Source organism: Linepithema humile, chromosome 4 (genome assembly GCF_040581485.1).
Source record: "Linepithema humile isolate Giens D197 chromosome 4, Lhum_UNIL_v1.0, whole genome shotgun sequence".
Lineage (NCBI taxonomy): Eukaryota > Metazoa > Arthropoda > Insecta > Hymenoptera > Formicidae > Linepithema > Linepithema humile.
The window spans coordinates 8,609,521-8,628,572 of NC_090131.1; the positions used below are offsets into that span (position 1 = coordinate 8,609,521).

The window sequence follows — 19,052 nt, forward strand, 5'->3', positions numbered from 1 at the left end:
ATGAAGTTATTTTTCGTAAAGAACTTTTCGAGTTATGAGGCTTGAAAGTTACGGCAGAGTAAGAGAGAAAGAAGCGCGTTGCGTCATTCTCTTTCTTTCTTACTCTACCGTAACTTTCAAACCTCATAACTCGAAAAGTTCTTAACTTCATTATAGTGTTTTGAAAAGCTCTCGAGATCGACTGCAAGAAAATGCAATAAAAAATAGGGGTTTTCATTTAAAAATTTCAAAATGATTTTTATGTGACCTTAATAGCGTTAGCCAAGGTCACTGACTTTTTGTCTAATGTGCCACTTAAAATTCTACAACTTTTATACGAAACATTTCTTTCGGAAATGCTTAGTTTCCGAAATATTAAGGGATTTCGGCATTTTTCTAACACCCTGTATATATTATATGCAATAATTCTCTATGATTTACATAAATCACAATTAATTTGTAATAAAAAAAATGTATAAGTATAAACAATCAAGTTAGCATCAATTTGGAGTAAACATATATACGAATTTATATTTGTTCGCTGAACTTTATTACATTATGAAATAATAACTTACATAATATTTGACTGTAGTGTTATTTACAAAAAAACAAGCATCTTAAGTCACTTTTGAGTTATAGCAATGTCTTCACAAAAAAATCCGCTTAAATTATAGAAAACTGATAACGTAGAACAAAACAAATTCGTCGAATTAATTTAATTTTTAGAAATTTGAAGAATCTGAATCCCAACCATTTGAACCCGAAAAATTTGATCCGTAAGAGTCTGTATAATCCTCGAAATCGGATGACCAGAAATCGACGGAATCAATTAGATTTGCTTCATGTGTGTCATCGATATCATATTCGTCATCGATATCGTGCATGTAGTCACTCAGCGTTGTGGACAAATCAACATTCACTATTTGTAAAAGCGGAGACGACTGCTGGGTCGTCTCTCCGTCCAATTCGGGGGAAATTGACGTCCCTCCAATAATCATCTTCAATACCGTGTTATTGGATCGATCATTGCAAGCGTCCTTGGCAGTCTTGAGAGTGGCATGAGTAATATTTCCGCATCCGGAGAGATCCAACAATTGTAACTGAGGCGAGGATTTAATCAGCATTGACATGCCGTGATCTTTAATTTGCGGACATCTTTGGCAATGCATTTCCCTCAAATTGCACATATTTTGCAAACCGTCGTCGGTGACGCAATCCAAATTATTGATGGTTAATTTTTCCAGCTTCGCTAATGTAGCGATAGCTGCCAATCCGGTATCAGTCACACCGATGCAACCTGTTAGATAGAATAATTCACAGTAAAAATCATAGTTCGGCTGACATAGAGCTGATGTACAGAAATAATTTAATTGTAATTTTCACCTGTAATGTCTATACAAGTAAGTTGCTGACACTGATATACTAAACTGGCAAGGAATTCATCCAATATTTTGGGATTATCTGTGATTCTCAGAACTTGCAGGTTGGCAAGGTGAGTTAAATATAACATATCCGCCGTTTGCATGGAAGGAAAATCGCCACTAAGCTCTAATACTCTTAGATTTCGACAGTGTTTGCTGATAGTTTCGAATGTGTGTTTTGCTACACCAATGCAATTATCTATTGTAAGGTGTCTTAAATTTTCCAGCTTCTTCAATGCCTGCAATATAAGGTTACATGTATTAGTCGAATAGTAAAATCAATGGAGAAAACAATTTTATACTTAATCAATGTAATAGAAAAACGGCAAATAAGAATCAAACTGCAAATGATAGTGCGTAATGTTCTTTGTTTAATTTGTTGAAAGATAAAACATTTAAAAGATTGTATATTCAGGGTTTTTTGGAACATTATATTCAAATTTGCAGTCAAGATTTTAAAAAATCTTGAATCATAAACAGAATATAGCAATTAACAATTTAAAATAATAGATTTTATATGAAATTTTTTAGGAAGTTTTAAAAACTTTTCATGTTTATATAAAATTAAAACGTTTTAAGTTTTGTAATGAAGGAATAAAAAAACATAAAATAAAACAATTAATAACTAAACAAATCTGTTCATTGAAACTCAAACATATCTGTTGACATTGAAATGTAATATGCACAAATTAAAATTTCAAAATTTTAATTTAAAGATAAAAACTCTTCAAAATCAAGTTTGATGGAAATAGAATAATGTTTTAAATTTGTTTGTTTGGTCTGTTATATTAAATTTGAACATTTCGATCAAAAATTCATTTTTACTGACTCCAAATACTAGCATACTGGTAATTAATTTTCAAAAAAATTAAAGAATCAAGAAATATTATTTCTTGTACATTAACAATTGTAATTTGATTCTCTTATTGATTAATTAGAAAGAATTTTGACTTACTGTTGAAACACAACTATCTTGAACATAATCGCATCCCTCTAATATAACTGTATGCACGGTTTGTGCCGGCAACCATAATAAGCATTTGCCTAAGACGCCGTTTCTGGTTATCGCAAGATGCTCCAAGTTCTGATTTAGCTTAAAGAGCTCTTTCAATTCGTTATCACAGCTGTATGACGATGGTCCTAAATTGAACTTGGTTATGTTCCTACAATTTTTCGCTAACATTTGTATGCCTGACGCACAAACTGTTAATCCAGTAACATCAACGCTTTCAAGATTGGGACACAACTTTCCAACGATAGTTAATGTACTTTGGGATAAATTATGTATCGGTTCGGATAGATTTACTCGTGTGAGAAACCTGCCAGATTTGAGCAATATTTTGCGAAGTATAGCTGTAGAAATTGTTTTATTTCCCATGGAACCCCATGTCAAAGGTGAGAGATCTAGTGTCTTCATCATGTGCCAAGAGTCTTGGCTTAAAATTCTCCAACGCCTGCAAACTGAAAACAATAGCAAAACCATGTACAAAATTTATTTTGACAAAAGTAACAAAAACACACGCATATTGTATATGTAGAATGTCAAATACAAATTTGAGAGAGCACTCACCTCTTTCTATACGAACTCTATCTAGAATTGGCAAAAATAGAAAAATATGTCTGAGACAATCGTCATTCAGTATATGAATGGACACTCTATTTGTGTCATTCTGCAGATATTCTTGAGTACATTGTTCATTCACCTTTTTTTCAGAACTCTTGTTCGATTCTTTTCCCATGGTGTACAATTTGTGTTCTATGCTATCAGGCTGATGCCAAGAGTCCGCAGGCATCACTCTCAAATCTCTGTTGTGTAATCTTATTTGCTTCCTGCCCCCGTCTAACCTGGCTCTACAAATTGATTATCAATGGGCTTGTTCGTTTTAGCTACACTGGGGCTGCTCTGGGTCTGCTCTACACAGGATAATACAGGACAGATAAATAGTTTGTCCTGTTTAGATTATCTTGTTTAGAGCAGACCCAGAGCTGCCCCAGTGCAGCTAAAACGAACAAGCCCTATGACTGCATTCAGCAGAATACAAAACACTTATTAAACAATTGGATTTTATTGGTGCATTTCAAATTCACCAATCAGATCCAATCACTTTCTAAGCAATTCTGCTCAATGCAACCAGTACGTCTAATAATATAATTTATTAGTAATTTTTTTTTAATTTACTTTATTGCCTCTGTCACTTTGCTAAACGTAACAAACGCATAGTTTCTCTTGCCATGGTTTCTACGCAAGAAGCAACTCTCAACATTTCCATATTTAGAAAAGCTGGTGTGCAAATCTTTAAAAGTTGTCTGTAACAAATTCGAATCTTATTAATTATTGCATTATCGTCAAAATATGAAAATTACGTTCAGAAAACAATTGAGTTCCCATCAAAAGATTTCATAGATTTGGAAATCTGCATGAATATAAAGACAACACACTGTCGCTTAACAGTGGTGCGAGCGTTTTTGTTCTCTGCACGTAATTACAATAGAACCTCGTTTATCCGAGCTTCGATTAACCGACATTCCGCGTAATCCGAGGCACTGAATTCATCCGAGCACTCCGCATTAACCGAGGCGGTAGCTCGGATAATACGGAGCAAAGCCATGTAGGCGCGCGAAGTATGTATGTATAGTTCGTTGTTGCTATTTTGTTTCAACATGCATAAACTTGTACAAGCTTGTGTGTTATAAACCAAATGCAGCAGTTCCGATCCTAGAGTCGTGATGGCTCAGAAACGGAAAAAAATTGTAGTGAGTGTGGAGCAGAAATTACAAGCAATAAAAAGATTGGATAGTGGCGAAATTATTCGAAAAGTCGCGGCTGATTTAGGAGTTGGAGAGACCACCGTAGACGATTGGCGTCGGAAGCGAGCCGATTTGGAAAGATTTGCAACTAAATCATGCAATGCGATGACAAATCGTAAAACAATGAAAACTGCAGAGTATGATAAAATAGACAGAGCTTTATTCTTATGATTCACTCAACTGAGAGAAAATGGACTACCCATATCAGGTATGCTTTGAACCAATGTTTGATAAATTTGATGGAGATTCGCGAATTTCTGTTCCATACAATACTATGCCAATGAATACTTGCAGAAATTACCCTTCTTTCTCTTTCTCCTCTCCAGGCCCAATTTTACAACAAAAGGCTATGATGTTTGCGAAACAGTTTCCTAACGAAAGTGAGACTTTTACTGCAAGCAGTGGATGGTTGGATAGGTGGAAAAAGAGGCACGGTATTCGTCAGTTAAATATTTGTGGCGAAAAATTATCAGTTGATGGAAGTGGAATGAATCAGTTTAGAGAAGAATTCAATAAGCTTGTTACAGAAGAAGGTTACAAGAGAGATCAAATTTACAATTGCGATGAGACTGGCGTAAATTACAAAATGATGCCTTCCAAAACACTGGCTGTGAGAGAAGAATCAACTGCTCCGGGATACAAAAAAAGTAAGGAAAGAATTACTATTTTAGCGTGTAGTAATGCATCGGGAACACACAAACTTCCATTAATGTGTATTGGAAAATCAGCTAAACCTAGAGCGATCAAACACATAAAACCTGATGCTTTACCAGTGTACTACGCTCATCAAAAGAATGCTTGGATGAGTAGCGATCTTTTTCAAAAATGGTTTTTCGACGAATTTGTTCCTTCAGTTGAAAGATTCTTGAAAAAAAAATGGACTTCTCAGAAAAGCCATTCTTTTACTCGACAATGCTCCATCTCACCCAAACGAGTCAATTCTGAAAAGTGGAAATATCGTTGTGAAATTTTTTCCACCAAATGTGACTTCCATTGCACAACCAATGGATCAAGGAGTATTAGAAACACTCACTACCGGCGTTTCTTACTTCAAACACTTCTAGAAAATAGCAGTAACAACAAGACATTTAAGGAGTGCTTACTTGCGATTAATATGAAAAATGTGATTTACTGGTCAGCTCAAGCTTGGGATGCTATTCAAAGGTCCACAATACAGAAATCATGGGCAAAAATTCTGAATTCTGACAGCCAAAGCGATGAAGTTCTAGACAATATAGATTTGCATAGCATGATGCAGCAAATCCCTGGTTGTGCAAATGTCGAGAAGAATGATACTGATAAATGGGCTAATGGTGACGATTGTGAACATGAGCTTACTGACGATGAAATTTGCCAACTCGTTAATTCTGAAAAGGAAATTGCAGATGAAACTGGAGATAACGAAATGGAAGAAAGTCAGTACGTCAGTCATGAAGAAGGATTAAACGCTCTTGAATTAACTCTTAAATATGTTGAGGAACAATCAGAAGCTACTGCAAGTGACCTCTTATTAATAAAAAGATGGAGAGATATTGCAGCTAAAAAACGCATGAGCAAATTAAAACAGTCTCGTATTACTGACTTTGTTAAGCTAGTGACGCATAAAAATAATGTGCATTCGTTATAATTCTTATATCTTTATACATATGTTGTATGTATATCTGATCATATTGCATTTTTTCAAATTCATACATACATAAAAATAAAAAACCTTTTAATTATATCTGTGTTACGTATTATCCGAGATTTCGATTATCCGATGTACGCTCTCCCCACATTACCTCGGATAAACGAGATTCTACTGTATTGCATAAAAACTGAGAAAAACACAAACCCTATCGGCCAAATTGCTGACAAATAATTTTCGTATCGGCACGCCGTCTATTGTTTCTGCACCCAAGTGATCTGAACAAAAAATAAATACGTAAATTTCGGGGGAAAAAAATTTGATAAAAGAAAAATTCAAGAACATGTAAACATAAAATCATACAAACGTGAACAAAAATAAGATTTACCGTCTGAAGCGGCACTACTTAAGTGTAGAAGCATTTCAGCATAATTAAATTCTATGATGTCGTCCATCGTTGATTTCTACTTTGGAAACTCGGACACCTTATTCCTTCTTATGTCAATCAATTTTATACGCTTAGCTTTCTTTCATTTGTAAAAAAACAGATAACAATTTCACACTACCTTGCATAAATAATTAGGAAGTCATAACTATAGGAATAATAATCTCTTTCTAAAGACCTGTGTCCACAACGTTATCCATACTTTTAAGGGCTGTGTCGGCTGTGTCCACAATACTAGACCTCCGTCCAATGCTGCCAGAAACGAGCGGCGGCATCACACTAATACAACGGAAAACCGATGACGTCACCCTATCCGTGTGAGCTCGACCCGGTCGACCAATAGAAGAGAACGCCGTCTTCCTTCCACCGAGCCGACGCAACAGACCGTCTGTTGCGTCGGCTTGGTGGAAGGAAGACGGCGTTCTCTTCCATTGGTCGACCGGGTCGAGCTCACACGGATAGGGTGACGTCATCGGTTCTCGGTTGATTAGTGTGATGCCGCCGCTCGTTTCTGGCAGCATTGCCTCCGTCCGAGTTCTTATTGCTAAATAATTCGACTCGGATAACTCCAGATGGCGATGTATTCATACGTGAAATTCTTTTTAACTAAGGCCAGATGGCTCTGCCAGGCCTTTTTCTTTATTTCCAAAAAAAAGAAAAAAAAATCTTTTTGAGTAAAGAAAAAAGATCTGAATATTTTGAGACTTTTATTAACAGAAAATCATGGTTCAATAAACTTCAACTTTCAAGGAAATGCATTGTTACAGTCAATAGAGAACGCAACAGAGTTTCAATAGAATCGCCATCTCTTTTCAATTCGGCTGGGAGGAGTATTGGACGGTATTCATAGTCATTTCTTATATTTAAGATCGTCTTAAGTCGTCGTCATCGTCGTCTTAAGATACTAATATGGCTTTTTGATTGGTTCGTAGCATTTTAAGACAATATTTAAGACAATCTTAAATATAAGAACAGATTATGAATACCGGCCAAAAGTCTTCTTACTCTTTCTAAATTCTCGACACTCTGCGAACGTGTCATGAGCAATCTATACTCCACTACATCTATGCTAGTCGCCAATATACGTAGCATGGCAGCATTCCGGTATATATATATAGTTCAGTGATTCAATTCTCTAGTCGTTGTCATCAGTTAACATCGATTGAGATTATCTTTGAAGATTTTATAAGAATTTAAGAGTGGATTATTGATCGCTGTCAAACAACAAAGTCTCCTCGTGATGAAATTGAATTGTAACTCTTTGTAATTAAATATATTGCAAATAAAAAGTGCACATCTCGAACATAATACATCACGTAATCTCGCGACAGCTGGTTAAGTACCACGTGTGAGCAGGTCTTCTCTGACACGAAGAATTGTCAAACGTAAAAAAATGGTTTTGGACCTAGATTTCTTCCGCAAGGATAAAGGTTTCGATCCGGAAAAGATCCGAGAAAATCAGAAAAAACGTTTCAAAAATGTACAACTGGTGGATACTGTAATCGAAAAGGATAAACACTGGCGGCAATTGCGACATCGCGCTGATAATTTCAACAAGCTGAAGAACTTGTGCAGCAAAGAAATTGGCGAAAGGATGAAGAAGAAGGAACCGCTCGGCGATGACGACACCGTACCTCAAGCGATTGCCGACGATCTCGATAACTTGACCTCTGAGAACTTGAAGGCATTAACAATAACGCAAATCAAGAGAATACGCACTCTCATCGACGAGGCTGTACAGAAAAATGACGAGAGTTTAAAAATAATTGAATCAGAGAGGAATAGCGCGCTCAGGGAAGTAGGAAATCATTTGCACGCATCGGTGCCTGTCAGCAATGATGAAGAAGAAAACAAAGTATGTATAATTGTTTCTGATTTTGTTTGCAATTTCAACAACCTGTAATTATTGGTTTGTAACATCTGCTCTCTCATTTCAGATAGAGAGAACTTGGGGGAATTGCACTGAGAGGAAAAATTACTCGCACGTTGACTTGATTCACATGATCGATGGAATGGATGGAGAACGCGGCACAAGTGTGTCTGGTGGACGAGGTTATTTTCTCACTGGACCAGTGGTCTTTCTCCAACAGTCTTTAATACAATTTGCATTAAGAAAATTACTTAAAAGAGGTTATAAACCTCTTTATACTCCGTTCATTATGCGGAAAGATGCGATGCAAGAAGTAGCGCAGCTTTCTCAATTTGATGAAGAGTTGTACAAGGTATTTGTGAGAAATTATGTGAGAGAGGAACTTGATACGAGGACAATAATTACCATGCTTTATCCCGATAGGTCATCGGCAAAGGCAGTGAGCGTAATGAGGACAAGGAAATGGAAGAGAAATATCTTATCGCTACATCTGAGCAACCGATAGCAGCCTTTCACAGGGGCGAATGGATAGCCGAAAGCGCTTTACCAATAAAATATGCTGGAATCTCTACTTGTTTCAGACAGGAAGTTGGTTCTCACGGACGAGATACTAGAGGTATTTTCAGAGTACATCAATTTGAGAAGGTATTTATACCTGAATGGAAACCCGCTTATTGAACAAAGCGGCAAGTTGAATGAGCGTTCGTTCTCTTTTCACTTATAGGTAGAGCAATTCTGCCTAACCTCGCCGCACGACAACAAATCTTGGGAGATGATGGAAGAAATGATTTCCAATGCGGAGGAGTTTTATCAAGCTCTAGACATTCCTTATCGTATAGTTAATATCGTATCCGGTGCGTTAAATCATGCAGCCTCCAAGAAGTTGGATCTAGAAGCCTGGTTTCCCGGATCTGGTGCATTTCGTGAACTCGTGTCGTGTAGCAATTGTTTAGATTACCAAGCTAGAAGATTACTAGTTAGGTAAATATATGTATGCTGCGTGTGTCAAAACTGATATTATTATTTTACAATTTATAAGCAACAATTTGACACTCGTTTAATTGCAGATACGGTCAAACGAAGAAAATGAACACCACAACAGACTATGTTCACATGTTGAACGCAACGATGTGCGCCGTGACACGCGTAATTTGCGCAATTCTGGAAGTACATCAAACGGAAGTTGGCATAAAAGTGCCGAAAGTTCTGGCGGAATACATGCCCTCCGAATACGAAAGTGAAATTCCATTCGTCAAACCTGCGCCCATCGATGAGGTCGAAACGAAGAAACAGAAAAAGCAGAAGGAAAATATGTCGAAGTAACAATCGCTTCAATAATTATGACAATAATTATGACAATGAAGCAAAAGATTGTCTATCTACTGATTTTAAATTGCATTTTTCCAAATATTCTATCGCAATTTGATCGGATCACGCAACTGTAACAATTACTTGAGAAAATATATACACGAATATTTCTCTCAAAAATTCTTCACTTATCCTCTCTTCATCCGTTTTCTTAATTCGATAACTGTATAAAAAAATTTCCTCTGGCCGATTCTGGAAACAAAAATTATTTGAACGCTCGACAATTGTCTCCAAATGTTGGGATAAAATCTTTGAAGAAGGCATGTATCCATTAACGATCGTGTCAAGTTTATAACATTGGCGATTGTCAACACAGATTACAACATTTTATTTGATAACACTTCTTCAATATTTTATAATCAGACATTAGTATATAATATATATGATTCTGTAATATATACATTTGATGAAGAATATTTTTTTTTGTATATATATATTCCATAATTTTTTATCTACTTCCTGAAAACTTGTAATCGGTAATGTGTTATGAATCTTCTTTTTCCCTTTTTTTTTTTACAATTATCAGTATTCTTAATGCTAACGTACACAGGCCATTAAAATGTCTCCCTAAGAACAATGCACTTGTGTATATTGGAGAAAAAATTACTTTATGCGTTTCGCCAACAAGTTATCGTTTCTCAGCGATGGTTTATATTTACTGGAAGAAAAACACATGCCACTCTATTAAACTGATTGTAATATTACATTATCGGTATAATAATACTTTGGCCAGGCATGAGATAATCCACCACACATTTTTTTTGCTCTATTCCCATCTTATAATAAAATATAGCCTTTACACACATAATGTTACGCGAGTAGATTTTTCATATAATACACTTCACATAGTAAATTATCATCATTTGCAGCAACATGTCTCCACTGAAATAATACGATAAAAATTTTCCTCTAATTCCACATTGCGGCCATACTACGATTTATTAGTGAGCAGAGAAACAACTTTGATGATATTATAAAATGTGAGATATAGAAATGTGCGACAAAAAGATTTGACACACAATGTAGCGTTATGCGACGCGATTCCGAGAAAATCATATCGAACAAAAAGTTAATGTGTATATATTTTTTTTAATAAAAAAAATCCACGACGACTCCAAACGACTCTCAAACATTTCCAAGCTCTCAATCGAAGATTACAAACCTGTTTCGTTACAGCAGATTCTTTTTCACGAATCAGGAAAGAAAACGCACTTAAATTTTACGTCGTATGTAGATACAAATAAAACATTTCTATTACGATATCAATTGTGCTAAGTACATAATCGGTGCATCGATTGCGTTCCAGCAACCTGAATATTACAGTGCCGTGCGAATAATTTTCTCGTCCCACTTTCTGCTCTCATTCGAATCACTTCTTAGAAAAAGTAACGCATTTCTAAGTTTCAAAACGGCCACACACCGGCAATTTGGTCCAACAACTGGTTCTCATATACGGGCGTCAGTATTAAAATCTGCCAATCTCGCTATCGTCTCATCCGCGTACGCGCTTGGCTTGCATTCAGCGTGATACACTGAAAACAATTGTGAATCCCGAGATATATCGATAGAGGCACAATGGTAAAAACCGGTAAATAAACAGTTACAGATAGAGTATGCGGTATAAAAGAATGATCCCTCCGAAATGATCCGTCGATGCCGTGTGTAATATCTCTCTCTCTCTCTTTCTTTCTACATCACGCATCGGTAGTTGGATAGAGTAAGCTATAGAATAACATTTAAGCGCGGGCGCGCGCATGTGTTGTACGGTACGTGTGCAGCTTCTTTTCCTCTTTTTTTTTTTTTTTTTTTCTCCACGAAACTTACACAAATACGCCGATACAATTATATCCGGAGATCTTTCTTTGCGACACTGAAATGAATGAGATAAAAGGAGATGTTAGTCGATCGTGTGTCTCAGAATACAAAGCGAACTGTGCATCTCGTTTGGATTGGTGCAGATTTTAATGCCTTAGCCAAATATATAATAGTTTCTCCTATAATACATATAATAATCTATATACCATAATATGTCATATATGCGACTGCAATTAAGTTTTTTTTTATACATTTATGTATATGTATATATAAGTACATATATTTACATACATTCTAGTATATATGTATATATATGCATATATATTTGCGTTTATATATATTTATATATTTATATTTCTCATCGTCCCCACACATGTATATGCACGTACGTCGCGTACAATGCGCCGATGCGTCCGACGTGAAGATTCACTGCATTGGATACGTATAGTCATTGTGTTCACAACTTCTATCTATGGTATTTACTGTTTTTTTTTTGTATGCTTCATATATTTCCATACACATTAATCTTGACTGATATATAATTACATAACAGTTTTTTAAAAATATTTCAAAATTAAACAAGACGTAATAAGAATAATGCGTATTACGATGTACATCGTACAGCGGCTAAGAATAGTAAAAATATACATCTAACGTAAGATAAAAAAAAATAAAAAAAAAAGAGAGGAGAAGTGTTGTAAAGCGCTCGATTCAGTGCATATTCATTTATACATTGAGGAAGAAATATAAAGAGGAAGAGAAGTACACACGGGAAGAAAGTCATGTGGTGAAGAAATAGTCAGCACAGAGTAGCCGCCACTTTTTTTACTTTACTTCTGTTTTTTCTAGATCACAGTCACATTCATGGCTGCTAAATCATGGAACGTATTTCATCACCATGTGAAATGAACGGGGAAGAAGATATATATCAAAGCATTTTGAAGAATCTTAGAAAATACTGGAAAGTAGTTCGCTAGAGTTTACGCAAGTACAAAATATAGTATTTTTTTTTGTTTTGTTGTTAATTCTTTGAGATGAGCTAACGTGAGAGATATTCAAACCCTGTTAAGATCCTGTTTCATCTAAAACGAAGAAATGGTATGCCGATATATATATATATAGAAACTATGCGTTTCTAAGAAGCTGTTACAAAGAGTGCATGTGTGAGATAAGTGACACTTAACATATAAATAACTTGTTGATGGACGAAATCTCTTCATTATTGCTAAGAGAGAGAGTAAATGTAAACACACAGACACTTGACAAATTCACTGGATCCTGCAAAAGAGAGCAGGTCCCTCGTGCATGAAGCATAAATACACATTAAGACTTGAGCATTCGTATTTAAAATATTTTATGATAAAATATCTTTTTAAAAAAATTCGATACGAATCTCATACATTGAACATATCCAATCGGATAATTCGTGGTAATTCGAATTAGAATTCAGGCGAATTAAGTAAAAGTAACGCACTCGCACACTTCACGATGTTGAACGCACGTGTGCAATTTTAGAATGTTTTCTCACAATTACAATGATTACGTTTCGAAATTTCAATTGCTCGCACCATAAAAATCGTTTTAAAACGCATTAAAATGGCCTGTCTTGCGAATCTGAAGCGAGAGCTCAAAATGAAAACGATTCGACAGAATTGGACATTAATATCGAATAACGCCGGTGATATGAAAAGCATCACACAGGATCAATCCAGGCTTTAAGTTTCCCTCTTCCTACAGTTACAGTTTGCCGCTAAGTGCGCTTAAACGCTCGATAAAAAATGATAAATCAAAGAGACGATAGGATAATAATATAATTATATTATATACAAACAATAATATATCCTAAGCATTTAGGAAAAAGGATTAACTTTGGAGAAGGGTGGGAGGACCGTCCCGAGCACAAGAATCCACTACAAAAGAAAGCCCATAATCTGCAATTATTCTAAGCTTAATCCTGCTTGCGCTTTTCTTCGTAATTATAGTTCTACAAATTACAATATCATATATTCTATCTGTATATTTGCAATTTACACGCACACATACACGCACTCACGCATACACACACACATAAATTTATATATATATATATATATTTTTTTATATATATATATATAGTTAATATATTGTGTGGTTCTATTTACAAAATATGTATAATAGACACTGTCTCATATTTTCACTACATATACGTGCCGTGGCGCGAGACTAATCTTCCAAGATGCGCGCTTCTTTTTTTTTTATAAACATATCACTAATTACATAATCTATTTTACAGCCAAATTCAACAATCCTTGCTAAAATTCAACGCAATAACTCTGAGAGCTTTAACAACGTAAAAAAGGAGGGAAAAACGTTGGATCAGTAAAAGATGTTAAAACAGACGCGATACACGTCGTACCGTTTATGTATAATAAAGAGAATAAACTTATTAAAATGCATGCTATAACAACAACACTGATCCCCTTTCATATATAATACAAATTCATTATAAACATTTATATTTTAATAAAAGTATACGCTCTTTTTACTTTTCAACGCGCTACTATTGAAGATAATTACCACCAATTGTTGATCGGCATCGATATTTGAAACCTTAACAACGAATAGATTTTGTTCTCGTCTCTTCATACAGTACATATTAAGTACTTGACACGTGCAACAGAGATAATAATAAAATATGTATTTGTCACGGCCAAAAAAAAAATGGAAAAAAAATACAGCCTGTGTAAAAACACTTAAATCTAAGGCCAAAAAAAAAAGAGAAAAAAATAAGATAAATGAAAAAAATGGAAAAAAAAGAATAAAGATAGACCGCTTTTAAAATACTTATAAAATATGCGATTAGCGCGTTGAATCTTAGCAAAGGTCTAAAAAACAGTAGAATAAGTACTTTCAATAGTGTCGGAAAACATATTACATATTATTTATATCAAGAATTATCTAACAATCATTCCTTCACTAGTACGGGAATTACAGCGCATTACATTCCCTTCGCTTTGTCGCCGCACAATGGCACGGTTTTTTTCTTTTTATATCTCCGGTATTTATAATCTATCGGTCAAGAGAATGCGTTGCTTTTAATATTTCTTTAAATAGAGAATTGCAGATATACTTCAACTGTTCAGATATCTTCTGCCTCAAGATCGTTCCGCAATATTTACAAGTGAAATAAACATCTCCCCGATGAGTGTAATACACAAATTTGGTGCAGTTCTTATCGCGATTTTTTCGTTCTATAGTTTTTTCTGGGACTCGTATATGATATATAAAGTATAACTAAAGTATATAAACTCTGATCTCATTTTATAATGATACATTAATTCTATGTCGCATAATATTTCCGATTATGATTCTTTCTCTCTGTCTCTCTCTCCTTTACCTTTTCTCTTTCTCTATGAATCTCATTTCATATTTTCAACAATATTTAACAACGGCTTAGGCCTTTCCGCGAATCACGCAGGACGTGTTGATGTAGAAATATCAATTGCATAATCAAGAATTGCGGAGCAAAATAATATTATATTCATTATCGTTCTCATTTTCTTTTTAAACCATTTTTAGAACTGCAATGCAATTTTGTCTTTCCGTCTTCAAAGAGCGAGTTCGTCCTGTAAGAATTGCACAGTTTAACGGCTATGTAAATTTACATAGCCATGTTCATCTTGCATGACATTCGTTACTATGTATTACGTTATTCGCCACTCGACGAGACATTATGTCTGTAAAGTCTCGCGTGAAAGCCGGGTTCGCGGAAGAAAAACACAAATCGCCAAGTTTTGAAACTTGTCTACTGCAGAAATATTGATAAATTTTCTCTTCATCTCGTCGTTTAACGACGATCGCGAACACAGATTGTCCGAACACATACTCCCAAGAGAGCAGCTGATATCTTGATAAACAGTTAATACTTGAAATATTATATATACAAAAAATCGGATCTGATACTCGTATATCAACACATCGCGACATGCCGGCTAAGTTATCGCACCAAGTTTCGTATCGTAATTTAAAATTGCACTAAAGCCTTTTTTGCGGCACTTGACAAGGTCCGAAGGACAAGTGCGCACTAACGGCTTCTCTCTAGTAAAACACTTTGCTTTTCAAAGGATAATGATGTACTCGTGTTGCGGAGCAAGGGGATGCATAGTATCACAGTTGGCACGTGGGTGCTAGCTACCACTACTGCTTACGGGCAGTGAATGTGGAGCTCCCATCGATGTCGGAGGAGCGATCAATGTATCTGAAAAGAGAAACGTCGAATGAAATAAGTTGTAATGCGATAAGGAGGACGAGGGACCGTGCGCGTCTTTCTACTTACCGGTTACGACAGGCGAGGATTCGGAGACTGGCAACGGGCTGATGAGGCTGTTGGCGCTCATCGGCGTCGAATTGGCCTTCAACTTCTGTCTAACCTCGCGGATCTTCAATTGCAAACTCGTCTTGGTGGGAAATATATCCGCGTGTTTGGTTTGAAAAGTAGAAGTGGCTTGCGTGGATGGAAAGTAACCATGTTCCTGAAACAGTTGCATCACCAGATTTCTCCGTTGCTCCAGAATCTTCCTGTGGCCGCGCTCGTTGTCACTTCTGCCGATGCCTACGGCATTCCCAGCACTGCCGCCGGGAGTTTTCGGAGTTCGCGGAGAACTAGCCTCGACGTCCATCAGATCGTTGTTGGCCCTGTAAGCGTCAACGTTGAAATCCGGACCGAAGAATGTGTTGCCTGTCAGTTTGATGCTCGAAGCAGATTTTGGAGTAGCTGGTATCGATGTGTCCGAATCAATCTCGTCCTCATTCACTGTTACAAAAAGAAAAGAGAGAGAGAGAAAATTATAGGAAATAATTATACTCAACTCCTGTTGAAATAATATAAATTGTTTAAATATACTCACTTGTGGGCCTATGAGGTCCTTGTGCAGACTTCTTTCGATAAGTTGGCAAATGCATAGGTGTTTGCGAGTGTAATCCAGAAGTTACGCTGCTGTGGCTGGATGAACCTGGAGTGTTTATACTGATCGCGCTCGGACTTTGTATATCCTCTGGTTTGAATTCCGGTAACGAGGAAAATTTTTCTTGGAAGTTTACTTGCTCGAGAACTCTGCAATCACAAATAATACATATAATGGAAAGGTTCATATATGATCGCTATCGAATAATATAATAGAAAGGCATTAAGAGCCGTCGCGGGATGTTAGTGCGAAATTATTTTAATTTTTCTTAAAGAAATTAATTTATCTCTATTTGTGTTTTAAATCTCGCGGGCATTATGACGCGTTTGTCCTACAGAATTGTTGATTTCCTAATCTAGGAGAGATAAATGTTAGAAGCGTGGGGTCTGAGTAGTTTAGTGGTCAGAACATTCGCCCGGCAAGCGAAAGACCCGGGTTCAATTCCCGGCTTAGCCACTCGCGCCCTGATATTTTTTCTTTCTCTCTTCCTTTCTTTCCAATAATTCCTACATCAGTACATAATAATTCTCCATATGTGAAAACAATGTACAAAAATTTTCGTACACTCTAAGTATCTCGAACCAGAGATCGGTGTACAAATTAACTGTCTCATCGTAGACTAATAACTTAATTTCTTTAAGAAAAATTAAAATAATTTCGCACTAACATCCCGCGACGGCTCTTAATAAAACTCTGTAATCATTGATCAATGTATTCAGAATTATAATCTGATGTATCTTCGAATTTTAACGATTCTGACAGAAGTAAAGAGATTAAAAATACGTGGACTGTACCTGTCCATACCATCCTCCACGTTTTTCTTGAAGAAAGAACCTTTCTTTGTAGAGGGGGAAGGAGAAGTATGAGATTCTGACATATTCTGCTGTTGTGCCTGTTCTGCCATTTGAGACGTATTGGTTTGTAGCCGATTATCACAATGTTGAGATGTCGCCATTGGCCCATGGTCTCCTGCAGTTGATGCGGGAGGCATTGCTGTCGAGATGAAGCAGAGAGAAAGGATGAAAGGAGAGCGGAAGAGAAATAATACATTATTAAATCAGCTGACGATCTTAATAGAAATATTTAGAGTTTTCAAATTATCGAATATTAATCTGAGAATAGTCGCGTGAGGACCTGTCAAACTTTCAGCCGCAGGAAGGTAAAACTTGCATCGTAGTTTAAGAATACAAACTTGTGTAATCTTCCAAAAGATTATGTAACTAGAGATTAACCACAGATTCCGTCGCCCGTTTGAAATTATTTTCTCTTTAAAAAAAAAGTATCTAGACACGAATATTTTTTTTAATAATCGGAAATATTTTTTAGTTGATTTTAAGAAAATTCTTTGATTGAATAATATTTTGATTCGAATTTTTGTATATTACTTGAAAGTTACAATAAATCATAAGTTTCATTTTTGACAAGAAAAAATAAATCCCATCTTAAAAAAGACATGCAAGAATTGTATACTTTAACAGTTCATATTTTAAAAAGATTAGTGTAGGTATTTTTTATCGCTTTTATGTTTTATGGAAAATGTTCAAAATATCCTTTTAGATAGAATTATAATATACATTTCTTTGTAATGAAAAGAAGAAATCGCGCGCACTTGTGTCTAGTTAGCCAAAAAAGTCAAAAGAAGAGCTCGTACCCATTGATTGTCTCCTTTGCAGTGGTGCTCGACCGAGTTGTGCTGGAGTCGGAGCGAGCATAAACGGGCCCTTGCTCGGCCCTACATCATTGCTCTGAACTTCGTCGAATGTGTATGATTTACTTGACGATAGATCGCTGCTTCCGTGATTGTTTTGAGGTGTGTGCGGCGTGTGAGGCGTCGACGGTTGCTTAAGTTTCTCATTACTCGCGGAAAGTATGTTTATGCTTTCCTTTCTATCTTCCGTTTTTATATTACTAACTGTAACAATAAGAAACTGTAATAAAATAAACAGCAAAAGAGAGACAACGGTGACAAAAGCGTCACACGGTAAAATTATCCGCGAAATCGTATCGAGTTACCGTAAAACTGAGCGTGATTCGTAGTCGGTTGATTGTCATCGGATTCCGCGAGGCGAGCGATAGAATGACCGAACCCTCCTCGATAAGTCGACGTGGTGGAGGAATTCGTCGAGACGGGATACGGCTTGGTCACAATCACGCTTTGTATTTCCATCTTGTTGGAAACGAGATTTTGCACGGGTATGGAGTTGTTGCGGCCATTGGTATCTGTAATCCACATTCACAGATTTGTCGTCTACACACTTTTGGAAAGAGAGAGAGAGAGAGAGAGAGAGAGAGAAAGGAGAAAAAAAATTGAAAAAAATAATAGCAATGAGAACAGTCTTTGTATATTCACCAGTGATGGGTATCTGAAATCCACTGTACATCCTGGGGTGCGGCGGCGCCGGATTTAGGTACTGCGATCCCTGCTGCGGTTTGGAAACAGCCACCAAATCGTTATCGAGCAATGTTAGTTGATAAGGGACAGTTGAAGTAAGGGGGCCAAGAGGAGTGCCTAATGACTGCAACGGCTGCTGTTGTTTCAACAGCGCCATCATAGGTTTCGTTCCAATCTGTTAGTATTGTTAAACTTGTTACTTAATCTCAGAGAATTTCTGCCTGGAGATCTTGATTCGGAACAATCGAGAAAAAGAATGTGCGCGCTGCTTTTTTTTTAAGTGGACAATCGTGATAACTGAAAATAATTTTAATATCATGGGGAAAGTATGTAGTGGCAAATATGCGTAAATTAATTTGCGTGATTCGTACATAAATACGAAGG

General features: G+C 36.2%; 4 protein-coding genes and 1 non-coding gene across 16 annotated transcripts in view; 3 read left to right on the plus strand and 2 right to left on the minus strand.

The window, feature by feature from the left end:
• Window positions 1-506: 506 nt before the first annotated feature.
• On the minus strand, window positions 507-6,561 carry LOC105668081 (F-box/LRR-repeat protein 2). 4 transcript variants are annotated; one of them, XM_067353650.1, is made up of 8 exons: window positions 6,402-6,560; window positions 6,224-6,330; window positions 6,043-6,113; window positions 3,580-3,707; window positions 2,971-3,251; window positions 2,356-2,861; window positions 1,363-1,639; window positions 507-1,276 (listed from the first exon to the last, which is right to left on the minus strand). In XM_067353650.1, the coding sequence occupies exons 2-8, from the start codon at window positions 6,288-6,290 to the stop codon at window positions 702-704; spliced, it is 1,905 nt and encodes a 634-aa protein (XP_067209751.1). In that variant the 5' UTR covers window positions 6,291-6,330; window positions 6,402-6,560; the 3' UTR covers window positions 507-701. The 4 variants fall into 4 exon arrangements, with proteins under 4 accessions (XP_067209751.1, XP_067209749.1, XP_067209752.1 ...); XM_067353648.1 differs by having other exon boundaries at window positions 6,224-6,561; XM_067353651.1 differs by lacking the exon at window positions 6,043-6,113 and having other exon boundaries at window positions 6,224-6,558.
• LOC136999474 (jerky protein homolog-like) lies at window positions 4,005-6,392 on the plus strand. The gene is made up of 2 exons (XM_067353653.1): window positions 4,005-4,416; window positions 4,535-6,392. Exon 2 carries the CDS (start codon window positions 4,558-4,560, stop codon window positions 5,833-5,835), a length of 1,278 nt encoding a protein of 425 aa, XP_067209754.1. The 5' UTR covers window positions 4,005-4,416; window positions 4,535-4,557; the 3' UTR covers window positions 5,836-6,392.
• Window positions 6,562-7,346: 785 nt separating the features above from the next.
• Window positions 7,347-10,456, plus strand: SerRS (Seryl-tRNA synthetase). The gene is made up of 5 exons (XM_012360259.2): window positions 7,347-8,135; window positions 8,218-8,502; window positions 8,574-8,795; window positions 8,875-9,131; window positions 9,218-10,456. The coding sequence occupies exons 1-5, from the start codon at window positions 7,674-7,676 to the stop codon at window positions 9,471-9,473; spliced, it is 1,482 nt and encodes a 493-aa protein (XP_012215682.1). The 5' UTR covers window positions 7,347-7,673; the 3' UTR covers window positions 9,474-10,456.
• An 841-nt stretch (window positions 10,457-11,297) lies between these two features.
• Window positions 11,298-19,052, minus strand: part of cic (Putative transcription factor capicua) — a 66,507-nt gene continuing 58,752 nt past the window's right edge. For 8 of the 9 annotated variants that reach the window (XM_067353646.1, XM_012360256.2, XM_012360257.2 and 5 more), the window contains 7 exons: window positions 18,627-18,843; window positions 18,290-18,496; window positions 17,928-18,188; window positions 17,071-17,269; window positions 16,220-16,425; window positions 15,649-16,125; window positions 11,298-15,570 (listed from right to left, as the gene is read on the minus strand). In XM_067353646.1, coding sequence (XP_067209747.1) covers window positions 15,500-15,570; window positions 15,649-16,125; window positions 16,220-16,425; window positions 17,071-17,269; window positions 17,928-18,188; window positions 18,290-18,496; window positions 18,627-18,843 — 1,638 coding nt within the window. In that variant the 3' untranslated portion in view covers window positions 11,298-15,499. The remainder of the gene's footprint in view (window positions 15,571-15,648; window positions 16,126-16,219; window positions 16,426-17,070; window positions 17,270-17,927; window positions 18,189-18,289; window positions 18,497-18,626; window positions 18,844-19,052) is intronic. The other variant, XM_067353647.1, reaches the window with a different exon arrangement.
• Window positions 16,660-16,732, plus strand: TRNAA-GGC (transfer RNA alanine (anticodon GGC)). The gene has a single exon. It is a non-coding gene; the product is annotated as a tRNA-Ala (tRNA).

Bases quoted from the DNA above. Each gene is read 5' to 3' on its own strand.
- LOC136999474 (XM_067353653.1), top strand. From the start codon at position 4,558: ATGATGTTTGCGAAACAGTTTCCTAACGAAAGTGAGACTTTTACTGCA.
- LOC105668081 (XM_067353648.1), bottom strand. From the start codon at position 6,290: ATGGACGACATCATAGAATTTAATTATGCTGAAATGCTTCTACACTTA. The intron at 6,114-6,223 runs GTAAATCTTATT...TTTTTTGTTCAG, and splicing joins AAGTAGTGCCGCTTCAGACG to ATCACTTGGGTGCAGAAACA. The intron at 3,708-6,042 runs GTTTGTGTTTTT...AATTTGTTACAG, and splicing joins TCAGCAATTTGGCCGATAGG to ACAACTTTTAAAGATTTGCA.
- SerRS (XM_012360259.2), top strand. From the start codon at position 7,674: ATGGTTTTGGACCTAGATTTCTTCCGCAAGGATAAAGGTTTCGATCCG. The intron at 8,136-8,217 runs GTATGTATAATT...CTCTCATTTCAG, and splicing joins ATGATGAAGAAGAAAACAAA to ATAGAGAGAACTTGGGGGAA. The intron at 8,796-8,874 runs GTATTTATACCT...TTTCACTTATAG, and splicing joins GAGTACATCAATTTGAGAAG to GTAGAGCAATTCTGCCTAAC.